This window comes from Hylobates moloch, unplaced genomic scaffold, assembly GCF_009828535.3.
Source record: "Hylobates moloch isolate HMO894 unplaced genomic scaffold, HMol_V3 SCAFFOLD_16, whole genome shotgun sequence".
NCBI classification, from domain to species: Eukaryota; Metazoa; Chordata; class Mammalia; order Primates; family Hylobatidae; genus Hylobates; species Hylobates moloch.
The window spans coordinates 43467604-43492600 of NW_026652291.1; the positions used below are offsets into that span (position 1 = coordinate 43467604).

Consider the following 24997-nt stretch of genomic DNA (forward strand, 5'->3'; position numbering starts at 1 on the left):
GACTTTGGACTTGGACTTTTGAGTTAATGCTGAAATGAGTTAAGACTTTGGGGGACTGTTGGGAAGGCATTATTGGTTTGAAATGTGAAAGAGACATGAGATTTGGGGGGAACCAGGAGCAGAATGATATGGTTAGGCTTTGTGTCCCCACCCAAACCTCATCTTGAATTGTAATCCCCAGAGCTAGAGGAGAAGTTGTTATGGTAACCCTAAGAATCAAATAGGATCCCCATAATCCCCACATGTCAAGGGAGAAACTAGGTGGAGGTAATTGAATCATGGGGATGGTTTCTCTCATGCTGTTCTAATGATAGTGAGTGAGTTCTCACAAGATCTGAGGGTTTTATAAGGCACTCTTCCCCCTTCATTCGGCACCTCTTCCAGCTGCCTTGTGAAGAAGGCTCCTGCCTCCCCCTCACCTTCCACCATGATTAAGTTTACTGAGGCCTCTCCAGCCATGCTGAACTGCGAGTCAATTAAACCTTTTTTATTTATAAATTACCCAGTCTCAGGCAGTTCCTTATAGCAGTATGAAAATGGACTGATACATGAGGCAATTAAGATGTTGGCCACTGGGGTCAGGCAATGTTTAGTCTGACTCCCAGCCTTGCCATTTAATAGCTTGAAAAAAAAATTCATCTCTCTCACCCTCGGTTTTCTCATCTATAAAATGGAGATTATATTAGCACCTGTTTGTTGAATTGTGAATGGGAAAGGTACACAGATGGTCCTCAGTTTACAATGGTTCAACATATGATTTTTTTGTCTTAATCTAATATTCTCAATTTATGATGGGTTTATCTAGAATTAACATCATTGTAAGTGGAGGAGCCTGTGTACTTGAACATACTCTCACCTAAATGCAGAAATAAAATGAAAAATATTTGATAACATTATGGCCCAAGCAAAAAGAATCTGACCACACCTGCTGGGGCAGGTCAGAAGCCCCTGCTGAATCAGAAGGTATCTGTTTAGTTGCAGGTAGAGAGGAGAGAGTAATCTTGTGTGGGCACCAGCCAGTTGGGCCTTTCTACCAACTGGTAGGGAGAAATTGTCACATTTTAGCAACCATGCTTCTGAGCTCCAGCTGAGCACCAGCTTTGCCTCAATGTACAAAACCTGTTTCCTTACTTACTCAGTGCTCTTATCTTTCTCTGGAGAATCCTCCACCTTCCCATGCTCAGTGTTGAGAAACTAAACTTAAACTTGCCACTCAAAGTAACTTGGTCAATTTCATTTTGGATAAAGTATCAGTCTTTGGGATTTCCACTGCCACTTTCATGTTCCCTTGCAGCAGGGAGCATCTGGGCATTGGTGTGAGTTTATTTAACATGATGTGCTGTTCCTGCTGGCTCCTGCTGACTCCAGGAGAATCAACCTCTGCCTTACGGCATTCCACAGCAGAAGTACCTCTTGGTGATGACCCTAAGCAGCACAAGCTGTGTAATTTGCAAGACTCAGTGCAAAATGAAAATGCAGGGCCCTTGAAAATCACTAAGAATTTCAAGACCGCAACAGCACATCATCACTAAGCTAAGCACAGGGGCCCTTCTAAGTGTAGGCTTTGTGCAGTTGTGCAGTTCCATGCCCATGAAGCCAGCTCTGACTACAAAAGGCCTTGGACTGTTCATCCTCCAGCCTCCAATCCAGGCCCACCTCATGGTAACCTGCAATAACTCCCCAGCAGGCACATTGACTCATTCCTCTGCTATCTTCTCTGCCTCTGCTCCCACTGCCAGGGTCAGGCAGAAATTTCTAAAACAAGTGTTCTCCCGCTCACCGGAGGAACTGTAGCAGCGGTGTCTTCTCAAGTTCTCTCTTCCTCCAGCACCACCAGTATATTCACCCCATCACAGCCCCCCAGGCCCACATGGGATACCAGTGAGGCAATCTCCTGCCACAATTCCAAAAAGAAGCATGTGGCACTCTCCTTTCTGATTCTTCTTCGGGCCTGTTGAATTCCAACCTTCTTATCACAACCAGCCTGACTGGGTCCCACATCTGTCCTCCTCCTCAGGGTCTGGTCCAGGAAACACTTCATGGTCTCCAAACCTCTTTCCTTTCACCTCTTCAAGTCATGGTCTGCCCTTTCCAGAAGAGGAAAGGCATTCTTCTTCCCTTCCCTGCCTGGGAGGAAATGCCCTCATGTCACATTGTCTATGCTTTCTACATTGTGCCTCTTAAACTGAAACTCTTTGCACCAACTCCTAAATTTTGCTTTTGGAATATAAAGTTTTTTGGAGGGGGGCAGCAAACAAAACAAAACAACCAAAATATTCTCTCTTTCTCTCTCCCCCCTTCTCTCAAAGCTGGGCTTCTTTTAAAAACTATTATCTCACTGTGAAATTTTTAATCAATTTTTTGTCTCAAAGCTGAATATTGGCTTTTTTGTTCCAACTGATATCCATCCTTCCCCCAAAGCAATCACTGTCAATGAACAAGAACGTTACATAAAGAAATCAAATAATGCATGTAAAATACTTAGAATAACAATGCATGTAAAATACTTGGCAATACTAATTGCTAAATAAACAATAGTTACCAATGATCATTATCTGTATTATTATTATTATTACTATTACCTATGCTATTAGGAAAACACCATTCCAGTTTATTTGTCCCCTTGCCTAAATCCAGACAGAATGATGTGTGTAAACTCTTTAAGCTTTAAAATATATATAGTCTAAACGAAAGCAAGGTATTTTTGTCAAGCAAATCATTTTGCATAGTAGGTTTGGAAAATAAACATCCACTCTTGCCTCTCTGATGTTACCACATAATCAAAAAGAATTATTTTATTCTTCAGAACTTCACGTATATTAGATTAAAATAATTCTGTTTCTGATATTCTATCATTTTTTGACCAACAAAAATGGCAATCTCATATGGTTTAATATAAGAGTAGGATGGTCTCATTTTTATTAGTTCTCTTCCATTCACAGACTGAAAGCTAGAGAAGTTGCTATGGTAACTCTAAGAACCAAACAGAATCACAGAATGAGAATGGGAGAAGCCTAGTCCAGACTTATCAATTTGCAAATGAAGACTTAAGGCTCAGAGAGGTGAAGTGAGTTTCCCAAAATATCGTGGCCAATTAGTGGCAAAACTAAGCTCTGTCTGTCTGTACTGGGCTTCTTCCCACCACACTAGGCTGCCTGCCTTCCTTCTTTATGTTTGTCAAAATATGTTAAGAACATCCCAACGTCACTGAGAAATCAGTACTCTGAGGATAATTAAGGCAAATATCAAAGGTTAGACACAATCTGGGGTAGAAGCACGTTTTTCAAAGACTTTTGATAACAATAATTTAACTTGTAAAAGGAGAAATGTCAAAGTGAAGGTGTTTGCTTTTTAGACATTAGAATTTGGGGATGCTCCTGAAGAAACTATTTTTAAAGCTCCCTTTACATGACCCCACTCTGAATTTGAGACATGTGTTTTTCAGTGTTTCCTGAGTGAACAGCTTTTGTTCATGCTTTATTGTTATTGTTTCAACATTCTTAAAACCTCAACTTATTTGCAAGTGTAATTCATAATTGTCTCTAAAATATTCGGATAAAATGTCAAACAAGACAAAAAGGAAATATTTTAAATAGTTCTAACCTCAGTTCCTCATAACCATTATAGTTTGCAAAGGAGGAAACATCACCAACTTTAATCTCTCAATTTAAGTAATGAACACAATTCATTAATGTGTGATGTCATTCCTAGCAGCCATTACTGTGACTTGCTATTGCTGTTGCCTTGCTATTGGCACTATGCTGGTGTCTCTACAGAATTAATTAATTTATAATCTAGGTTGACCCTGTGAGAGATGCACTGATAATCCCAATATGCAAACAAGGAAACTGAAGTTCATAATGGTTCCATAATTTGCCAAGGTCACATAACGAGTGACAGCCAGCTACTGAAGGGAGAGAAATAGAATCATGATGAATCCTACCTTCATATCGCCCCATGGCCAAACAGACATCTGTTCATCTCACTCACCTATGTCCCAGCTGGGACATAGAGTCTAAACCATTCATAAGTCCCAGCTTTTGCATGGCAAGCTCTAATTAAAATATTCCATTCTATTTTCAGAATAAGTCATATGTCCCATGGGAAGTTCAAAAAATAAGGCCACTGCAACAGCAGGAATGCCAAAGCACTTGCCAAATCTGCAATTTACACCTCTCTCATTATTATTATCTCACATAGATATTTAAAAATATGTCTGCACACTCATTGATACTCTTCCCCTCAAAAAGTAGAACTGAATTTCCCAAACTTAGAGCTTGAGCTGTGCTCAGTGAACAAATGCAATGTGATAAAAGTGACATTGTAAGACTTCCCATGCTAGGGCATAAAAAGAGCAGTGGCCGCTTGCTTTCTCATGGATCTCTCACTCCAGGGAAAGCCAGCTGCCACATCATAAAGCACTCAAGTCGCCTTGTGGAGGGTTCCACATGGATCTCATCTGAGGCCTCTTGCCATCCTGGAGGGGACTCTGACACCACAGTCCAGCCTTCAGACGACATTCTAACTGAAGCCTTGAGATGACATTCTAACTGCAGCCTTACAACAGACTCTGATCTGGAATCACCCAACTAAGACACTCCTCAATTTCTGAACTTCAAGAACTGTTAGATAATGAATTTTTGTTAAGTTACTAAGTCTTGGGATAATTTGTTATAAGCAGTAGATAAGATGCCTTTATTCCTACATTATGCCTTTCTTGTAACAAGGCAAAAAAGCTGAACTATCCATGGCTACAAAAGCTGCCATATTAGTAAGCCAAATATTCTCCTTGGTCCAGGCATACTTAGAACACACCAAGAACATAGGATACCTGGAGGGTACTCTCCTCAAGACCTTCCCTTCACTCAAAAAAAAATGTAAGGTTGCTCCTTGACCAGGTACATCATGCCCCATACCTTGTGGGGTATGGAAAAGGAGAGTAATAATCAGACTGATAAAAAAAAAAAAACAGCAAAGTTATTATCTGTAAGATAAGAGTACTCTCTTCAAATGCCCCACATCTGTGTGATGATAACCATCCCTCTGTAAGAACATCCTGTATCACAAAGTTCTATGCTTCAGTAATTGAAAATAGAATATGTCCTTTAAGAGCAGGAAGCCAATTATTTCTGTAAGTGTGTTATTTTTCCCTCATCAAATTGAAGGCAGTAAGTAAATGACATAGTATACTCAGTGAGCTTAAAGAGTAAAAACCTCCCTTTAGAAAAGTGACCATTTCCATACAAGATGGGACATGGTCCTGAGCACTGAAAAATCTCAAAAACAGCTAACAAGTGAAATGTCAACATCGTTCTAACATCATGAGACTAAAATGCATCAAGGCTCTTGTCAAACAGAACACATATTTTTTTCTCCAAGCATTAATCAGAGGAAAACTCAACAGAGACTTCTAAAGAGCTAAGAAGATGAGAAGTGGTGGTCAGAGCCTCTTCCCATCTGCTCCTTGAACTCTAGGGAGAACATTACTTTCATAAAGATAATGTATTCTTTAGTAAAGTCAATTCATCATGTCCACCCTGACCCAGACCACAGCAAGTTGCCAAGCCCAGGAGAATTGGAAGCATAATGCTTACCCAGCCCCTTGTGAATCCCAGTCTTGTCTTTAGAGTGCTTTCTTTTCCCTCGATGCTCCAGGAAAGGAAGGCCTCCTATCGTTTCAAAACACAGCTTCTTGTTGATGAAGAGGAAGAGGACGGCCAGCAGAACAATAAAGACCCCAACGGCAGACAAGAAGCCAATGGCTTCAGGAGTGACTGGCGAGAGAACACAAAGAAAAAAATATCATCACAATGAGAGTGACCTAAGTTTTGGTTCTAACAAATTTTGGTCAAGGCTATTCAGAATCTTTAGTTTTATTAATGAGAAACGACAAATACTCTACAAGTCCTGACTCTGGCTGACATCCCCCAAGACTGTGTACTGGGGAAAGGAAAAGGATTATTGGCCAGTATGTCCTGTGATGCTGGCTCCTCAGATGAGAGACCTCTATACCTTTGAATGTGTAGTTTCTTCTACCTGGAGTACAACTCTTCTTGCTCCTGTCCTCAACCCAGTATTCAACTTCAAACACACAATTAGGAGAGAGTTCAATCAAATGGGTTTAGCTGGACATGGTTGACCAGTGTTATAAAAGCAGGTCTCCAAAAATGCAGCTGCCTAAAGCTTACACAATCATCACTTGAGACAAATTTTCAGATAGATACTTCCATCAGTGTTAGCGATTGGAGGGAAAGTCATTTCCTGGATACATTGTTGCAAATCCAACTGTGCAATTTGATCATGGCTATCAACAGCAATAAGAAAATTAATAATTCATGCCATCCATATCAGAAATTAAAATTGTAGTTTTGACTACTAATATTTTAGAATTTTGGAAGATGAAATTCCATTTCTTCCTTCCCCTCCTCCTCCTCCTCCTCATCAGTATCAAAAAACTCGGCCCTTTAACTGACCTGGGTAAGTACTACCCAGTATGCCTCAAAGAGTCCCAGCCATTGTATTCAGCTATGAGCATATATAACAGAGAGACCAGAGGAGCTAGTTCAGAGTTTAGGGAAGAATCCTCTAAGGAAGTGACATTTGAGCCAAAGTAACATTCAGTAAAGACATCCAGAAATTAACTTGTATAAAGGGTTAGATTACAGAACAAATGTCATTAAGAATGATTCAAGGGAATTGGGTATATGTGAACACTTATGAACATGAATCTCCTAAGGGCAGCTTTAATCAGTGGGCAGGTTTAATATATGATTTAATAATACAAATAATACAAAGCCTTAATAATATGAAGGGATAATACTCACCTAACCTTACTATCCAGATAGAGAAAAGATTAATCAAACCAATCTCAACACCTTGAAAAGATAAAGAAATAAATCATACTGCCTTACTGAATCAACCTAGTGGCAAGCCAATATAAGAACAAACAAAATAAAACAAAAATAGCAGGCAAGATAATAGCTTTATAGTCTGCAAAATAATAATAGTGCCTGCTATCAAAACCAACACATACCATGAAAAATAAAGTACGTGCATATTGATTATGCCCTCTCCCTTCAGAAGAAGTACCCGGTAGCAGTAGTTATAGGCAAGGGACCAGCAGTCACAGTGCTTGGTTGAAATGACACTACCACTTACTACCTGTGTGGCCTTTGGCAAATTATTTAACCTTTTTGTGCTTCAGTGTGCTAAACTATAAAAGGAGAAAACAAACACAGCTACATCAAAGATTAACAGAGGTAACACATGGAAAGTAATTGATGTGGTACTTGACAAACAGAGTCCTTAAATAGGAGTAAACCATCTTTCTCATCACCAACTTTCCAGAGCTACTAAAATATCTAGGAGCTGTCAAATATGGGATGGATCAGCTGCTTTGTACTCAGTCTGAGCTCTGGATCCCATCCTCCTCCCCTCTCTAGCTTTTTGCCCTTCATTCTTATATTGTCAGCCACTCTCCCTTGTGGATGCAGTGTCTTTCTCATTTGCATGAGAAATGCACCAGGTGTCTCCCATCCTTTAAAATTCCCTCCTCACCACCACATGCTCCTCAACCACACCCCTTTATCTTCTTCTTTCCACAATCAACCATCTTCAAAGTATTTTCTACACTCATCACCATTTTTTTTTCTGAGACAGAGTCTTACTCCGTCATACAGGCTAGAATGCAGTGGCGCAATCCTGGCTCACTGCAACCTCTGCCTCCCGAGTTTAAGCGATTCTCATGCCTCAGCTTCTTGAGTAGCTGAGATTTCAGGCGTGCACCACCATGCCCAGCTAATTTTGGTATTTTTAGTAGAGACGAGGTTTTGGTATATTTCCCAGGCTGGTCTTGAACTCCTGACCTCAAGTGATCTACCCACCTTGGCCTCCCAAAGTGCTGGGATTACAGGCATAAGCCACCGCACCCAGCCTCATCTCCACTTTCTTACCTCTAAAGTTGCTGGTACTCTATACCTAGATTCCCACTGACCTCCCTGTTTCTAGCCTTGCCCCCTCAAGTCCATTCTCCATACAATAGCCAGAACAATCATTCTGAAATGCATAAGTCATTTCACTTGTAAGTTTGTTCAATTGCCCTTCTAAAGCCTTCTATAGCAGGTTGAGCTGTGGCCTCAAGTACATATGTTCACCATGAGTCTCAGAAGGTGACCCTATTTGGAATAAAGGTTTCTGAAGATGTAATTAGGGTAAGGATTTTGAAATGAGTTCATCCCAGATTAGGGTAGCACCTAAATTCAATGATGAGTGTCCTTATGAGACAGCAAAAAAAGAAGGCACGGAGAGATGAAAGCCACTTGAAGCCCAGGGCAGAGATTTGAGTTACAAAACCTCAGGTTAAGGAGTGCGAAGGGTGGCCAGCAGTCACCAGAAGCTAGGAGGCAGGCACAGAACAGATTCTCCCTCAAAGCCTACAGAGAACCAATCTGCCAACACCTTGATTTTGAACCGCTGGCCTCCAAAACTGTGAGAGTAGATTTCTGTTGTCTTAAGTCACCAAGTTTGTGGTAATTTGCTGCAATAACAACCCTAGGAAACTAATGCACCATCCAATGGCATTCCATTACCCAGAGGACAAAATCTGAATTACCTAACTCAGTTTACAAGGCCCTTCATGACCTGGATACTGATTCCAGTCTTTATCGCTCATCACTCCCCAACATCAGACTCTTTCTTGTTGCTGTGTTCACCTATTTCTGGTTCCCCAAACGTAGGTCACACCTCCAGATCTTTGCATATTTCAACTCCCTGGGACAACTGCTCCTCTGGCTAATCTGATACCATGCTTCCTTTGAAAACCTTTCTTGTTCTTCTAGACAAAGCTGGGTGCTTCTACAGTGTGTTGCCACCTACCAAGCCCTTGACAGCTTCTTCAACCAATTTCAAATGTTAAATTTTAAACTTCGTAAGAACAGGGACTAGCCTGAGTTACTCATTGTACTCTCAGCAGCTAGCATAAGGTAAGCATTCAATAGATAATTTGTTGCCTGAATAAATGTTGGAACTCTTCTATGTTACAACACGTTGGCCAATGTGCCTGTAAGTGAAAACTCCTGGAAAGATATACCTCAAGGGTGTCAGTAAAACTACCAACATAGGATATGATTTACGTTAAGATAGGTCTTAGGAAAAAGAGGATTCCTGTAAAAGCAGAAATATCTGCATCTCATAATGTCATTAATTAATGAAACTCAATTTTTATTTTTGAATAAGGGATCTTTTTCCATCATAAAAGCAGCATGAAACTCATTACATAAAATCTGCAAAATAAGGAAAAAGATAAAACAACTCACTACTAAGATTTTGTGTGCTTCCTTTCAGTCACTTTAGCTCCTTGGCAAATATAAAATTGTAAAGACTTCACTGTTTTGACTTATAAATATTTGTATTTATTTAAAAGTTTTAATTATTTTTAAATAAGTTAAAGAAAAAATAAGTAATTCATGCATAGAGTAGAATGTTTGGAAAATATTAGAAAATGTAAAAATGATCATAATGTTCAATCTTATCACCTGTCACAGTTAACATTTTAGCTTGGTAAATAATTTTTTCTTAACTTTTTTAAATCATAATTGAGATACTATTTCATATGCTTATATTAATGAATTTAATGTAAAAACATTCACAGATTGAAGGTAATATGAAGAAATTATTCAATATAATCTCCAAAGACACAAGAAAAAGTATAGAAAATGGCCCTTATGTTACTCGAAATAACTCTGCTTTTTTGGAGAAGAAACATTTTCGTTAATAACAATTCTTGTAGTAATGGCTTAACTATGGATGGGTATAAAATTTTTAAGTAAGTCCCAATATTTTTTTCTTCCCAAAATTATACAGACATTGCTCCATAACCTTTCAGCCTTAATGCTCCATAAATAAGTGTGATGATGCAGCTTACTTTTCGTTACTGTAGGGGCAACAGAATTTTTCAGTCTGTATGCTACTAGAACCTTTTCCTTTATAAGACAAAAATTTTACCAGAATGTATCTTTCTGTGAGTCTCTTTTGTTCATTTTTCCTGGAAGCCAGATTTCATCAGATATCCACGGTTTTTTTTTTTTTTTCAAGCTTAGGAGAGTTTTCTTCAATTGCATCTTCGATAATTTCTTCTATTTCAACTGCTCTTGTTCCATCTTAAACTACATTACTATTTCTTCAGCTACAGACTTTCATTTTTCTCTATTTGTTTTTTCCTCTACAATCTGACAGATCTTAAACATTCCCTACACATTTTCACTAAGTTAAAGAAGTTAAAACATGCTTATAATCACTCTGCCATATGCACTATTGTGACCTTGGAATATCTGACTCAGAGAAACAGTGAAGACACGGTCTTTCTCCATGCTTTCAGGTTGGGGCATTCAGGGGTGAGGGATGGGGAACATTAGAAATAAGTTCAAGTCTAGCTAAGGAGAGAGAAAGCTTAGTTCAGTTAGAGAAGGTTAGAGAAAGGCAAGTTTGGTTATTTCAAAAGAGTTCATGTTTCTTCCGGAATCTATTAATTTCATCTTTTTCTGTGCTTATGAGTACTTAGTGAGAAGTCTAAAGAAGTGCATGAAGGACAGTTAGCCATAGCTATGTTAAACTGTAGATTCGATTATGTGCTTTCTAAATAAGTAGAGTGTCATAGAAATGACTCAGAAGGCGGCAGCAAAAGACTTATAGGATTGCTTAATCAGGGTTGCACAAAAAGTGCCCTGTTTAGACATGTTTAAAATTCCAAATATAACTCAGCAATTCTACTCCTAGGTATGCACCCAAGAGAACTGAAAATGCAGTCACACCTTGGATACAGTGCAGGTTTAGCTCCAGACCATCACAATAAAGCAAGTCACACAATTTCTTTGTTTCCCAGTGCACATAAAAGTTACGTTTACACTATACTGTAGGTTCTTAAATGTGCAATAGCAGGATATCTTTTAAAAACCATGTACATACCTTAATTAAAAATACTTTATTGCTAAAAAAATGCTAAAAATCACTGATCCCTCAGTGAAACATAATCTTTCTATTTATGGAGGATGTTGTCTCAATGTTGATGGCTGTTGAATGATCAGGACAGGTAGTTACTGAAGGTTGGGGTGGCTGTTATCTTAAAATAAGACAACAGTGAAGTTTGCCTCACCAACTGACTCTTCCTTTTACGAAAGATTTCTCTGTAGCATATGATGCTGTTTGAGAGCATTTTATCCACAGCAGAACTTCTTTCAAAATCCTCTCAAACTCTTTCACTGCTATATCAACTAACTTTATGCAGCATCCTAAATCCTTTGTTGTCATTTCAACAACGTTCACAGCATCTTCACTAGGAGTAGATTCTATCTTAAGAAACCACTTTCTTTATCTACAGGAAGGCCACTTTTCATCTGTTCAAGTTTGAGCATGAGATTGCAACAATTCAGTCACATCGTTAGGCTCCACTTCTAATTCTAGTTCGCTGGCTATTTCCATCACATTTGCAGTTACTTCTTCCACTGAAATATTGAACCCCAAAAGTCATCCAAGAGGGTTAGAATCAACTTCTTCCAAACTCCTGATAATATTGATATTTTGACCTCCCATGAATCATAAATGCCCTTAATAGCATCTAGAATGGTGAACCTTTCCAAATGTTTTCAATGTACTTTGCCCAAAGGAGTCAGAGGAATCACTATCTATGGAAGCTATAGCCTTGCAAAACATATTTCTTAAATAATGAGCTTGAAAGTTGAACTTACTCCTTGAACCATTGGCTGCAGAGTGGATGTTGTGTTAGCAGGCATGTAAACAACATTTTTCTCCTTGTACATCTCCACCAGAGCTCTTGCATGACCAGGTGCATTTTCAGTGAGCAGTAATATTTTGAAAGGAGTCTCCTTTTTCTGAGCAGTAAGTCTCAACAGTGGGTTTACAATATTCAGTAAACCATTCTATAAATAGATGTGCTGTCATCCAGGCTTTGTTGTTCCATTTCTAAAGCACAGGCAGACAAGACTGAGCATAATTCTTAAAGGTCCTGGAATTTTTTTAATGGTCAATGAGCATTGGCTTCAACTTAAAGTCACCAGCTACATTAGCCCTTACCAACAGGGCCAGCTTGTCCTTTGAAGCTTTGAAGCCAGGCATTGACGTCTCCTCTCTAGCCATGAAAATCCTAGGTGGCCTCTTCTTCCAATAGAAGACTGTTTGGTCTACATTGAAGATCTGATCTTAGGTAGACCATCTGTATAACTTGCTGCTGCTACATCAGCATGTGCTGCTTCACCTTGCACTTTCATGTAATGAGGATGGCGTTTTTCCTTGAACCTCATGAACCAACCTCTTCTGGTTTCAAGCTTTTCTTCTGCAGCTTCCTGACCTCTCTCAGCCTTCGTAGAATTAAAGAGACTTAGGGTTTTACTCTGGATTAGGCATTGCCTTAAGGGAATGCTATAGCTGGTTTGATTTTCTATCTAGACCACTAAAACCTTCTCCTATCAGCAATAAGGCTGTTTTGCTTCCTTATCATTTGTCTGTTCACTGGAGTAGCACTTTTAATTCTCTTCAATACTTTTCCTTTGCATTCACAACTTGGCTAACTGCTCGGTACAAGAGATCTAGCTTTTGGCTTATCTCAGCTTTGGACATGTCTTGCTCATGAAGTATAATAATTTTTAGCTTTTGATTTAAAGTGAGAGACTCTTGCTTTCACTTAAACACTTAGAGGCCATTGGAGGGTTGTTAATTGGCCTAATTTTAATATTGTTGTGTCTCAAGGAATAGGAAGGCCTGAGGAGACGGAGACAGATAGAGGAACAACTGGTCAGTGGGGCAGTCAGGACTTACACAATATTTATCGATTAAGTTATTCCATGGACACTATAGCAGCTCTAGAAATTGACCCTAAGGAAATGGAGATACGTAAACTGCTTGACAAATATATCAAAATAACCATCTTTAAAAAGCTCAGTGAGCTACAAGAAAACACAAATAGACTAATTTAATAAATAAATCAGGAAAACAATATGTGAGCAAAATGAGAAGTACAATTAAGAAATAGAAGCCACAAGAAATAAAGAAGCAAACACAAATACTGGAATTGAAGATACAATGTCTGAACTGAAGAGAGAGCTTCAACTTACTCAAGCAGAATAAAGAATGAGTGAACTCAAAGACAAGTCATTTGAAATTACCCAGTCAGAGGAACAGAATGAAAAGAGTAAAGAAAGTTTACAAGACTCATGAGACACTCTCAGGTGAACAAATATATGCATTATGGAAGTCCAAAAAGGAGAATACAGAAAGGGGCAAAGAGTGTACTTGAGGAAATAATCACCAAAACTTCCTGAATACTGGGAGGAACTTAGACATCCAGATTTATGAATCTCAAAACCCTCTAGATTGAACACAAAAATATCTATACCAAGGCACATTAGAATTAAATTGTCAAAAGTCAAAGAGAAAGAATTTTGAAAGAATCAAGAGAAAAGTCACATGTCACATTCAAGAGACCCCCAAACAGACTATCAGTTAATTTCCCAGCAGAAATCTTGCAGGACAGAAGACAATGGGATGATATAAGTACTGGGAGAAAAACTACAAAACAAAAATATTTACCTGGCAAAACTGGTTTTTTTTTTAACTTTTAAGTTCAGGGATATATATGCAGGTTTTTTATATAGCTAAATTGCATGTCACAGGGGTTGGTGTATAGATTACTTCATCACCCAGGTAATAAGCATAGTATCCAATAGGTAGTTTTTCAAATCCCACCCTCCTCCCATTCTCCATCCTCAAGTAGGCCCTGGTGTCTGTTGTTCCCTTCTTTGTGTCCCTATGCTCTCAATGTTTAGCTCTCACTTATAAGTGAGAACATGTGTTATTTGATTTTCTGTCCCTGTGTTAGTTTACTTAGGGTAATGGCCTCCAGCTCCATCCATGTTGCTGCAAAGGACATAATCTCATTCTTTTTTATGGCTATGTAGTATTCCACAGCATATATGTAGCACATTTTCTTTATCAAGTCTACCATTGATGGGCATTTAGGTTGATTCCATGACTTTGCTATTGTGAATGGTGCTGCAATGAACATACACATGCATGTATCTTTATGGTGGAATAATTTATATTCCTTTGGCTATATACTCACAAATGGGATTGGTGGGTTGAATGGTAATTCTGTTTTAAGTTCTTTCAGAAATCATTAACTTGCTTTCCACAATAGCTAAACTAATTTACATTCCCACCAGCAGTGTATAAGTGTTCACTTTTCTCCACAACATTGCCAGCATGTTATTTTTGGACTTTTTAATAATATTCATTGTGACTGGTATATGATGATGTCACTTTGTGGTTTTGATTTGCATTTATATAATGATTAGTGATATTGAGCATTTTTTCACTTACTTGTTGGCCACGTGTATGTCTTTTGAAAAGTGTCTGTTCATGTACTTTGCCCACTCTTTAATAGGGTTGCTCATTTTTGCTTGTAAGATTTTTTAAGTTTCTTATAGATTCTGAATATTAGACTTTTGTTGGATGGATAGTTTGCAAATAGTTTCTCCTATTCTGTAGGTTGTTAGTTTACTCTGTTGATAGTTTCCTTTGCTGTGCAGAAGCTCTTTCATTTAATTAGGTCCCAGGTGTCAATTTTTGTCATCGTTGCAATTGCTTTTGGCATCTTTGTCATAAAATCTTTACCATGATTGACGTCCAGAATGGTATTTCCTAGGTTACCTTCCAGGGTTTTTATAGTTTTAGGTTTTACATTTAAGTCTTTAATCCATCTTGCGTTAATTTTTTGTATATGGTGTAAAGAAGGTGTCCAGTTTTAATTTTCTGCACATGGCTAGCCAGTTAACCCAGCACCATTTGTTGAATAGGCAGTCTTTTCCTCATTGCTTATTTTTGTTGACTTTGTCAAAGATCAGTTGATTGTAGGTGTATGGCATTACTTCTAGGCTCTCTATTCTGTTCCATTGATCCAAGTGTCTGTTTCTGTGCCAATACCATGCTGTTTTGGTTACTGTAGCCTTGTAGGATATTTTGAAATCAAGTAATGTGATGCCTCCCAGTTCTGTCCCAACATCATACTGAATGGGCAAAAGCTGGAAGCATTCCCCTTGAAAACTAGCACAAGACAAGGATGGCCTGCTCTCATCACTCCTACTCAACATAGTATGGAAGTCATGGCCAGAGCAATCAGGCAAGAGAAAGAAAAAAAGAGCATTCAAATAGGAAGAGAGGAAGTCAAACTGTCCATGTTTGCAGATGATATTATTCTATACCTAGAAAACCCCATAGTCTCTGTCCAAAAGCTCCTTGATCTGATAAACAACTTCAGCAAAGTTTCAGGATACAAAATAAATGTATGAAAATCACTGGCATCCCTATACACTAATAACATCTAAGCTGAGAGCCAATCAAGAACAAAATCCCATTCACAATAGACACAAAAAGAATAAAATACCTCAGAATACAGCTAACCAGGAAAGTGAAGGATCTCTACAATAAAAACTACAAAACACTGCTCAAAGAAATTAGAGATGACGCAAACAAACAGGAAAACATTCCACGCTCATGGGTAGGAAGAATCAATATTTTTAAATGGCCATACTGCCTAAAGCAATTTATAGATTCAATGTTATTTCTATCAAACTACCAGTGACATTCTTCATAGAATTAGAAAAAACTACTTTAAAATTCATATGCAAACAAAAAAGAGCCTAATGAAGAAGGCAATTCTAAGCAAAAAAACAAAACTGTTCTTTAAGAATGAAAAAGATATAAAGACTTTCCCAAATAAAAACTGAGTTAAGGAGGCTGAAGTGGGCAGATCACTTGAGCACAGGAGTTCGAGACTAGCCTGAGCAACATGGACAGACCCCATCTCTACAAAAACTTTAAAAGTTAGTCAGGCATGGTGGCATAAACATGTAGTCTCAGTTATTATACTTGGGAGGCTAAGGTGGGAGGATCACTTGAGCCTGAGAGGTCAAGGCTGCAGTGAACCCGTGATTGCACCACTGCACTCCAGCCTGGGTAACAGAGTGAAACCCTGTCCCCCGAGCCCCCCAAAAAAACTAAGGTAGTGCATCACCATTAGACCTGCCTTACAAGAAGTACTCAAGGGAATTCTTCAAGTGGAAATGAAAAGATGCTAAAGAACACAAAAGCATATGAAAATATAAAACTCACTACTAAAGGTAAATATAAACACAGAATATTGTGCTACTATAGTGGCAGTGTATAAATCTCATTTAACACCAGAATGTAAATTAAAAGAAAAGATAGTAAGAATAACTATAACCACAGAAATTTGTTCATAAAAACATAACATAGCAAGAAACAAAATATGACATCAGTTGCACAAAGCATTGGGGGAAGACATAAAGTGCAGAACTTGTGTATGTGATTGAAGTTATCAGCTTAAAATACACTGCTATAACTATAAAGTGTTCAATGTAAACTCCATAACAAAAAAGTACAGTAGATGCACACAGATAAAAAAAATTAATCAAAGCATATCTCTATAAAAAAAATCGAAACACAAAGAAAGCCACTAAGAGAAAAAGAAAGGAAGAAGAGAACTACAAAACAGACAGAAAACAATTAACAACATGGCAATAGTAAGCCCTTATCTATAAATAATTCCATTAAACATAAGTGAACTAAACGTTCCAATTAAAAGACATAGAATGGCTGAATACATTAAAACAAAAAACAAGACCTAACTATATGCCACATATAAAAGAGTCACATTAGATTTAAGAACACACATAGGCTGAAAAGGAAAATGGTGGATAAAGATATTCCATGCAAATGGTAACCAAAAGACAGCAAAGTAGCTATACTCATATTAGACAAAATGGACACTAAGACAAAAACTGTCACAAGAGACAAAGAAGGGCATTTCATAATGACAAAAGGGTCAATTCTACAGGGATCTATAACAACTATAAATATATATGCTCCAAACATGAAAACACCCGAAATATAAAACAAACATTGACAAATCTGAAGTGAAAAATAGGTAGCAATGCAATACAATAGAAGACGTCAATATCCTACTCTCTATAATATAGAGACCATCTAGACAAAAAAAATCAATAAAAAGCAGAACTAAATAACACTACAGGTCAAATGGACCTAACAGATACATACAGAACATTCCATCCAATAGCAGCAGAGTAATCATTCTTCTCAATTACACACAGAACATTCTCCAGCATGGATAACATGCTAGGTCACAAAAAAATTCTTAACAAACTTAAGAAGACTGAAATCATTACAAATATATTTTTCAGTCACAATGAAATAAAACTGAAAAAGCAGAAAAAATGGGAAATTCACAAATAATGGAAATTAAATAACACTGCAAATAATTATGAGGTCAAAGAATGAATCAAAAAGGAAATTAATATTTATCAGGACACAAAAAATACAACATACCAAATCCTATGTGACTCAGGAAAGCAGTACTAGAAGAGAAGTTTAAAGCAATAAATACGTACATTAAAGAAGAAAGATCTCAAATAAAAAACCTAACTATATACCTCAAGAAACAGAAAAATAAAAAAATACTAAACAAAAAATTAGCAGAAGGAAGAAAATAGTAAAGGTAAGATCAGAAAAAAATGGACCAGAGGACAGAAGAACAATTTTAAAAATTGAAAAAACTGAGTTGTTTTTCTGAAAAGATAAACAAAATCAACAAACACTTAGCTGAACTAAGAAAAAAAAAGAGAACTCAAAATCAGAGATGAAAGGGAAGATATTACAACTGAACCTACAATTAAAAAGAATCATAAATGAATATTATGAATAATTATACATTAGTGAATTAGACAACTAAGAAGAAATAGAGAAGTTGGAGCAACATATGACCTACCTAAAACAAGAAGTAACAGAAAGCCTGAACAAACCAATGACAAATTACGATATTGAAGGAATAATCAAAAAACTCCCAACAAAGTCGAGCCCAGGACAAGATGGCTTCAAAAGTTTATTCTAAAAACATTTAAAGAATTAATAACAATCCTTAAACTCTTAAAAAGAGAAGAAGAGGGAACACTTCCAAACTCGTTTTATGAGGCCATTATCACCAAATACCAACACCAGACAAAACCACCACGAGAAAATAAAACTACAGGCCAATTTCCCTGATAAATGAATATACAAAAATCTTCAACAAAAACACTAGCAAACTGAATTCTACGGCACATTAAAAGGGCCATACATCAAGATCAACTGAGATTTATCCCTGTGATGCCAGGATGGTTCCACATACACAAATCAATCCATGAAATATGCCTCAATAACATAATGAAAGATAAAAATCACACAATCATCTCAATAGATGCAGAAAAAGCATTTGACAAAATTCAACATTGTCTCATAATTGAAAAACTCTCAATAAGTATAGAAGGAACTTACTTCAACAAAATCAGGGCCACTTATTCAAAGCCCGCAGGTAACATCATTTCAACAATGAAAAGTGGAAAGCTTCCCTCTAAGATCCAAAATAAGACAAGGATGACCATACTCCCATCTCCAAAAGTGCTCTCCAATATAGTCCTGAAAGTCCTAACCAGAAAAATTAGGGAAGAAAAAGAAATGAAAGGCATCCAAATCAGAATGGAAGCAGTTAAAACTTTCTCTGTCTGCAGATGGCATAAGTTTCTATGTAAAAAAACCCTAAAGACTCTTAAAAAAAAAATAAAAAACTGTTAGAACTAATCAGTGAATTCAGTAATGCTGCAGGATTTAAAAATTAACATATAAAAATCAGTTGTGCTTCTGTACACTAACAATGACCTATTTGAATGAGTAATTAGAAAACAATTGCACTTACAATATCAAAAAGAATAAAATAATAAACTTAAGGAGGTGAAAGACTTATACATGGAAAACTACAAAACATTGATGAAAGGAATTTTAAAAGATACAAATAACTGGAAAGACATCCCATGATCATGAATTGGAATAATAAATATTGTCTATTTTAGCAATGTATAGATTTTTTAAAAACCTATAGATTTAATGCAATCCCTGTCAAAATCACAATAGCATCTTTTAAAGCAATAGAAAAAAAAATCCTAAAGCTTATTCAAAATCATAAGACTCTTAATAGCCAAAGCAATATTGAGTAAGAAAAACAAAAGCTAGAGGTAGCACACTCCCTGATGTCAAAACATATTGCAAAGCTATAGTAATCAAAACAGTATGGCACTTACATAAAAACAGAGAGATAGCTCAATGGAACAGAATAAAGAGCCCAGTGATAAACAGACACGAATATGGTCAACTGATCTTTGACAAGGGTGTCAAGAATACACAATTGGGAAAGAACAGTCTTTTCCACAAATGGTTCAGTAAAATTGGATATCCACGTGCAAAACAATGAAATTGGACCCTTATCTCATACCATACACAAAAATCAACTCGAAATGGATTAAAGACTTAAACAGAAGACCTGAAACAATAAAACTTTTAGAAGAAAACTTAGTTTTAAAAGCTTCTAAACACTGAATTGGGCAAATCAATTCTTAGATAGGACACCAAAAGCACAGACAACAAAAGCAAAAATAAACAAACAGGATTGCATCAAACTTAAAAGTTTCTGCACAGCAAAGGAAACAATTAACCAAATGAAAAGGTAACCTATGGAATGAGAGAAAATATTTTCAGGCCATATAACTGATAAAGGATTAATATTAAAAATATATAAGGACCTCCTAAAACTAAATAGCAAACATATCAAATAACCCAATTAATAAATGGGCAAAGGACCTAAATAGGCATTTCTCCAAAGATGGCATGTAAATGACCAACAGGTACTCAAAATCACTAGTCATCAGGGAAATGCAAATCAAAACCACAATGAGATATCACCTCAGATCTGTTAGAATGACCATTAAGAAAGAGAAAGAGAAAAATAAAAGAAAAAAGAAGCAAGTGTTGGGGAGGATATGAAGAAAAGGGAACCCTTTTACACTGTTGATGGGAATGTAAATTGGTACAGACACTATGAAAACCAAGATGGATATTCCTCAAAAAATTAACCGTAGACTTACCACTTGATCCAGCAATCTAGCTTGCACATACATTCAAAAAGGAATTGAAATCTGAATCTCAAAAAGATATCTGCACTCCCACATTCACTGAAGTATTATTCACAATAGCCAAGATACGGAATCAACCTAAGTATCCATCAATGGATGAATGGATAAAGAAAATGTGGTATATACATAAGATAAAATATTATTCAGCCTTAGAAATCCTGCCATTTGTGACAACGTGGATGAACCTAAAGAACGTTATGCTAAGTAAAATAAGACACACAGAGAAAGATAAATACAGTACCACATGATCTCATATATGCAACAGATTTATAATAGTCAAACCCATAAAAGCAGACAGAATGTTAGTTGCCAGCGGCTGGAGCAGAAAATGGGGAGTTGTAGTTCAACGAATACGAAGTTTCAGTTATACAAACTAAATAAGATCTGGAGATCTACTGTACAATATAGGGCCTATGATCGACAATACTGTATTGTATATGTAAAAAATTTGCTAAGAGGGTAGATTTTATGTTAAGTACTCTTGACTTCACCCCCAAAATAGTGGGGGGGACAGTACGAAACTTTTAGAGGCAATGAACAAGTTTATACCATTGATAGTGATGATGGCTTGATCATTTCACAGGTATATACTTATCTGCAAACACATCAAGCTGTCTACACTAAACACCCACAGCTTTTGTATGTTAATCACATCTCAATAAATCAGTTAAGTACTATATACCATCCTGCTATGGTAAAGACTGAAAAACTGAAGTATTAATACATGCTACATCATGGGTGAACCTTGAAAACATTACTAAAAGGGTCTGAATTTTATGATATATGAATTTTATCTCAAAAAAAGTTTTAAATTCAAAATATACATATTTTTTTAATCATAATTTCCTTAGATTTTGTTTGAGAGTTATTTCCTTCATATTTAAACATTCTATAATTTTATTATTCAACATTTAGAACTAAAAATAAAGTTTAGATATTATAGGTCATGAGAATTGTAGTCAGCACAGTGCTACAATTAATGTGTAACACTGAACAGAGCAAGCCAACAGCTCTATCAGTATAAGCCAAGGTGGCATCTGAGTCTAAACAAAATTAGAGACTTTGACAGGGAAGCTTTAAAGGCATGTTGCATCCCTATATACAAATGCTATAGTGAAGAAAAGTAGTATATATATCATCTGCTATAGATGACAAGGGCACATATGTCAAGAAATTTAAGTGCCATCTGCAGAGTAACTCGTCTAATTATTCCAGTAATTACTAAATTGGAAATCAGATGGCTGTAAAGTTTGGTCACATAGTTCATGCTAAAAACTTCCTCAAAGTTAACTGTATGTCTGGCATGCCACTGGATAGCCCCATCTGTTGATTTTCAAGCAATGGCTCAAGGAGAAGGCAGAACATATAACGACATAAATAGAGATGCTTCGGCATGTCACACAGTCACTAGATGTTTGTAAATTTCATTCTATGGTTGGTGAAGGGGTAAAAAAAAAAAAAAAAAAAAAAAAGGCTAACCAATTGCAGCCATCTGACTCACAACAAGAACTAGAAATAAGATTAAAGGAAGCTGAAATTTTATTTAACAAAATAGTAAGGAGGGAACCAGGTAACTGAGCAAAAACAATACAATTAAAAAGTAAAGGTATAATTTCACAGGTATTATAAACTTTCTGCCATCACTGTGGGAAGTGTGAGGAATCTCATTAAAAACATGAGGAAAGCCTGAGGTAAATCTAAAATGCCACTTATAGATCCCTCCCATCTTTGAGTATCCATTATCCTGAAAGTTCTCCTTCCAATGAAATAACCTCAATTTCACTCATCCATTTAGAAAGCAGCAGAAGTTTGAGACATTCTATGATGTTTTCAAACAGTCATGCAGCAGAAGTCCCTGACTTAAACCTAAGCTTTGTTTGGATTCTGGTCTTGCTTGAGCATGACTACATTCTCCTCCAGGAATCCACTTCCCCAAGGACCACAGCGCTGCCCAGGAAAGGCAGTGAACAAGGTCAGAGTAGAGGTGACCTGGGTACAGCACGGGTGTCTACCATTCAGTTTGACCCAAGCCCAGACTCCTTCAGTCCCAGGATAAGGAAGTGACAATCAAAGGTATAGCATTAGTTATCAGCAGCTTTTGCAAAACAAGGAGATGTTTTCAAAGGCAATTTCAGCAGCAGTAAGAGGTGAGGCCTTAGACCTCAGAATTCAACAGGACGGTGGAGAGAGCAGTTGGCTCCAGCATCAGTGCTGGTGACTTTCAGTGTCATCAACAATTTAGGAGGTCACCATGGGGGAACCAGAGAGAGCAAGAGAGCAAATGCTGTGAACAAAAGGCTTGGTCTACAGGGTACAAGAAAGAGGTCTCCTGGAGACCTCTAGAACTACCTGGCAGGCATTATATGGAGGTTGAAGTTTTCAAAGAGGAGATTTAAAAAAATTTTTTGGACCATTTCTCTTGCTTTCACCAGCATAATCACAGATACTACAGTTTATGTTCAGATGTTCTTTGCAATCAACAAAAAGGAGGTAAGAAATTGGAAACCTTCAAGCACCGACAACCAATGAGTCTGTTCTCTATAAAAAGCAACTCAAGGACACAAATTCAAAATATCTGTACAATTAGACTCATTTCTATATTAGTTGTTTATACAACCAACTACAAAATTAAATAAGCCACTTAAAAATTAATACAGAACAAGTTACACTGAGAGCTTTAATTTTCCTTTTTTGCTATGTGATGCTTCTAGAACTAATAGAAGAGAAGAACAAAGTCTGTGATACTTCGCAGCATATTATTTTGCCAATGTCCTACATCCAGAGCTAGTTAGGCATTATAAGCGTAACAATATTCATAGACACTCAGTCATTTTTCTAAAAATTTCTGAAACTGTGAAATATAAAAAATATATATTTAAAGTTAGGAAAATGGGTGATTCCACTTAAATGTTCTTCCTAGTTAATAACTAACAAAGATATGTTAACTACATGTTAAAACAAATTCTTTGGAAGGAAAAAATAGACCTTTCAAAAAATAGGAAAAAAAGTGGCTTAATGAAACCTAAGTGAGATTTTAACATGTTCCAAAATAAAACATAGCAACATATGGAGTCACTAGCAACCAATCATTTTTCAAAACACTTGAGAACACAACATTTGGGGGTATACATGGGGTGCTATCTTTAATATAATAAAATATGTGTGTTGAAATAAGTCCATCATCTTCTGAGAATTAAGTAACCTATCTGCTTTACATGTTTAAAATGTACATTCTCTCTTAGCGTTAACACACACAGACACATACACTTCTAGAAGCGGAAAATTATCAGCAAACTTGCTCTCCTTTCCTTTAATACTCAGATGTAGGCTCAGAAGCAACCTTTAATGATGAAAATGGTTGAGATGCACCGATAGTCCATGGAGTGAATCTCTGAGACTTTCCTCGCTTGTCTGAGTTTCCCTGCACACTTCAGCTATTCTCCACTCTCTGCAGACCTCTCCATTTTCCTGTATCTTCCCAGATGGGGAAGAGAATAGAAAACCAGCAAAAGGTGATTTGTTAGTTCATAAGGCCACAGTCAACATTTCTGGATGGCTGGGTTTTCAATGGCATGCTTATGTTGCTGAATTTAATTAAGCAATACATGAGCCTTGTACAATTTATGTCATTTGCCAAAAAAAAAAACAAAACAATCAGTTAGCATGAACATCACTGTATCAGTTCAACATCGTTGAACTTAATGGCCAGGCACAGTGGCTCATGCCTATAATCCCAACACTTTGTGAAGCTGAGGCAGAAGGACGCTTGAGCCCAGGAGTTCGAAACCAGCCTGGGCAACATGGCGAAACCTGACTCTACTGAAATACAAAAATTAGCTGGGCATGGTGGCACCTACCTGTAGTACCAGCTATTAGGGAGGCAGAGGTGGGAGGATCACTTGAGCCTAGGAGGTTGAGGCTGCACTGAGCAGTGATCACACCACTGCCCTCCATCCTGGGCAACAGAGTGAGACCCTATCTTAAAATATATATATATATATATATATATATATATACTGAATATAATATAATTATAGAAATAATTAGGAACATATGCCCAATAAAAGTATGTCATGTTGAAATGTCAGAGAATATTCAAACACATTATTTTGGGGGATTGGTTGTTGAGTCAATGGGGCAATTTAACTTTCACATAAAAAGAGAATATTTTTACAAATGAGAGAGATTGAGAGACAAGTCTACTTCAGACAGATAAAAAAACTCTTGGAAGAAAGACATCCGACTTTCTTCAACTCTCCAAAACAAATGCATTTGGAAAACATTTGGAGTGAAATATAATTTTGATTTGTTTGTAACTTTATTTTCAACTCACAGAAGACTGCCCACACAGTGAGACTAAAACTTTAACAGAATTGTTTGTCACTAATCCAATACCCTTAAAAAGACAAATCATTTTCTTGCAGCCTAAAACAAATATTTTTTAAAAGATGATTATAAAACTCTCCCCATTTTAACTCTTGACCCCCAAAGTAAGGTGTAGAACTGGGTGCTTAAGGACTTGCCTAAGTAGTACATGGGACATCTAGAAATAAGAATACTGAAAGACCCATTCAATCCCAAACTTTTCAGACAACACATTTTCTTGTGTTCAAAAGGTTACCTGTCCACAGATATAAGTTCACCCTGTTACTAAGAATTCGTTTGTTGGGAGCATTCAAAATCTGCAGATATTTCAGATGACAGCAAAAATGCACAGCCCTAACCAATAAAACCAATTATCTAGCATTAGTGTCCCTTTTTAAAGCTCAGACCACAAACAACCATTTAGGTAACAACCATTGAACAAAACTATCATATATTCAAATAAAATCGGCATCCTTTGTCTATTCAAGTTCCTTAGTAGGAACCTCTTCCTAAGAGGAAGTTTCTCT

The 24997-nt window shown here is 37.0% G+C and overlaps 1 protein-coding gene and 1 long non-coding RNA gene across 10 annotated transcripts in view; one reads left to right on the forward strand and one right to left on the reverse strand.

Annotated features, from left to right (window-relative positions):
- The window catches only part of SYT16 (synaptotagmin 16), a 322403-nt gene that overhangs the window by 141567 nt on the left and 155839 nt on the right, over nt 1-24997 (reverse strand). For 7 of the 9 annotated variants that reach the window (XR_009210273.1, XR_009210272.1, XR_009210271.1 and 4 more), the window contains exon 1: nt 5595-5737. Coding sequence is in view for 2 of the 9 variants with exons in the window: in XM_032179303.2 (XP_032035194.1) it covers nt 5595-5774 (180 nt within the window). In the remaining 7 variants the exon portion in view is untranslated. Of the gene's footprint in view, nt 1-5594; nt 5775-24997 lie in introns of those variants that run through there. The other 2 variants (XM_032179303.2, XM_032179302.3) reach the window with 1 other exon arrangement.
- On the forward strand, nt 3010-23606 carry LOC131381497 (uncharacterized). The gene is made up of 3 exons (XR_009210275.1): nt 3010-3067; nt 8838-8981; nt 23427-23606. It is a non-coding gene; the product is annotated as an uncharacterized LOC131381497 (long non-coding RNA).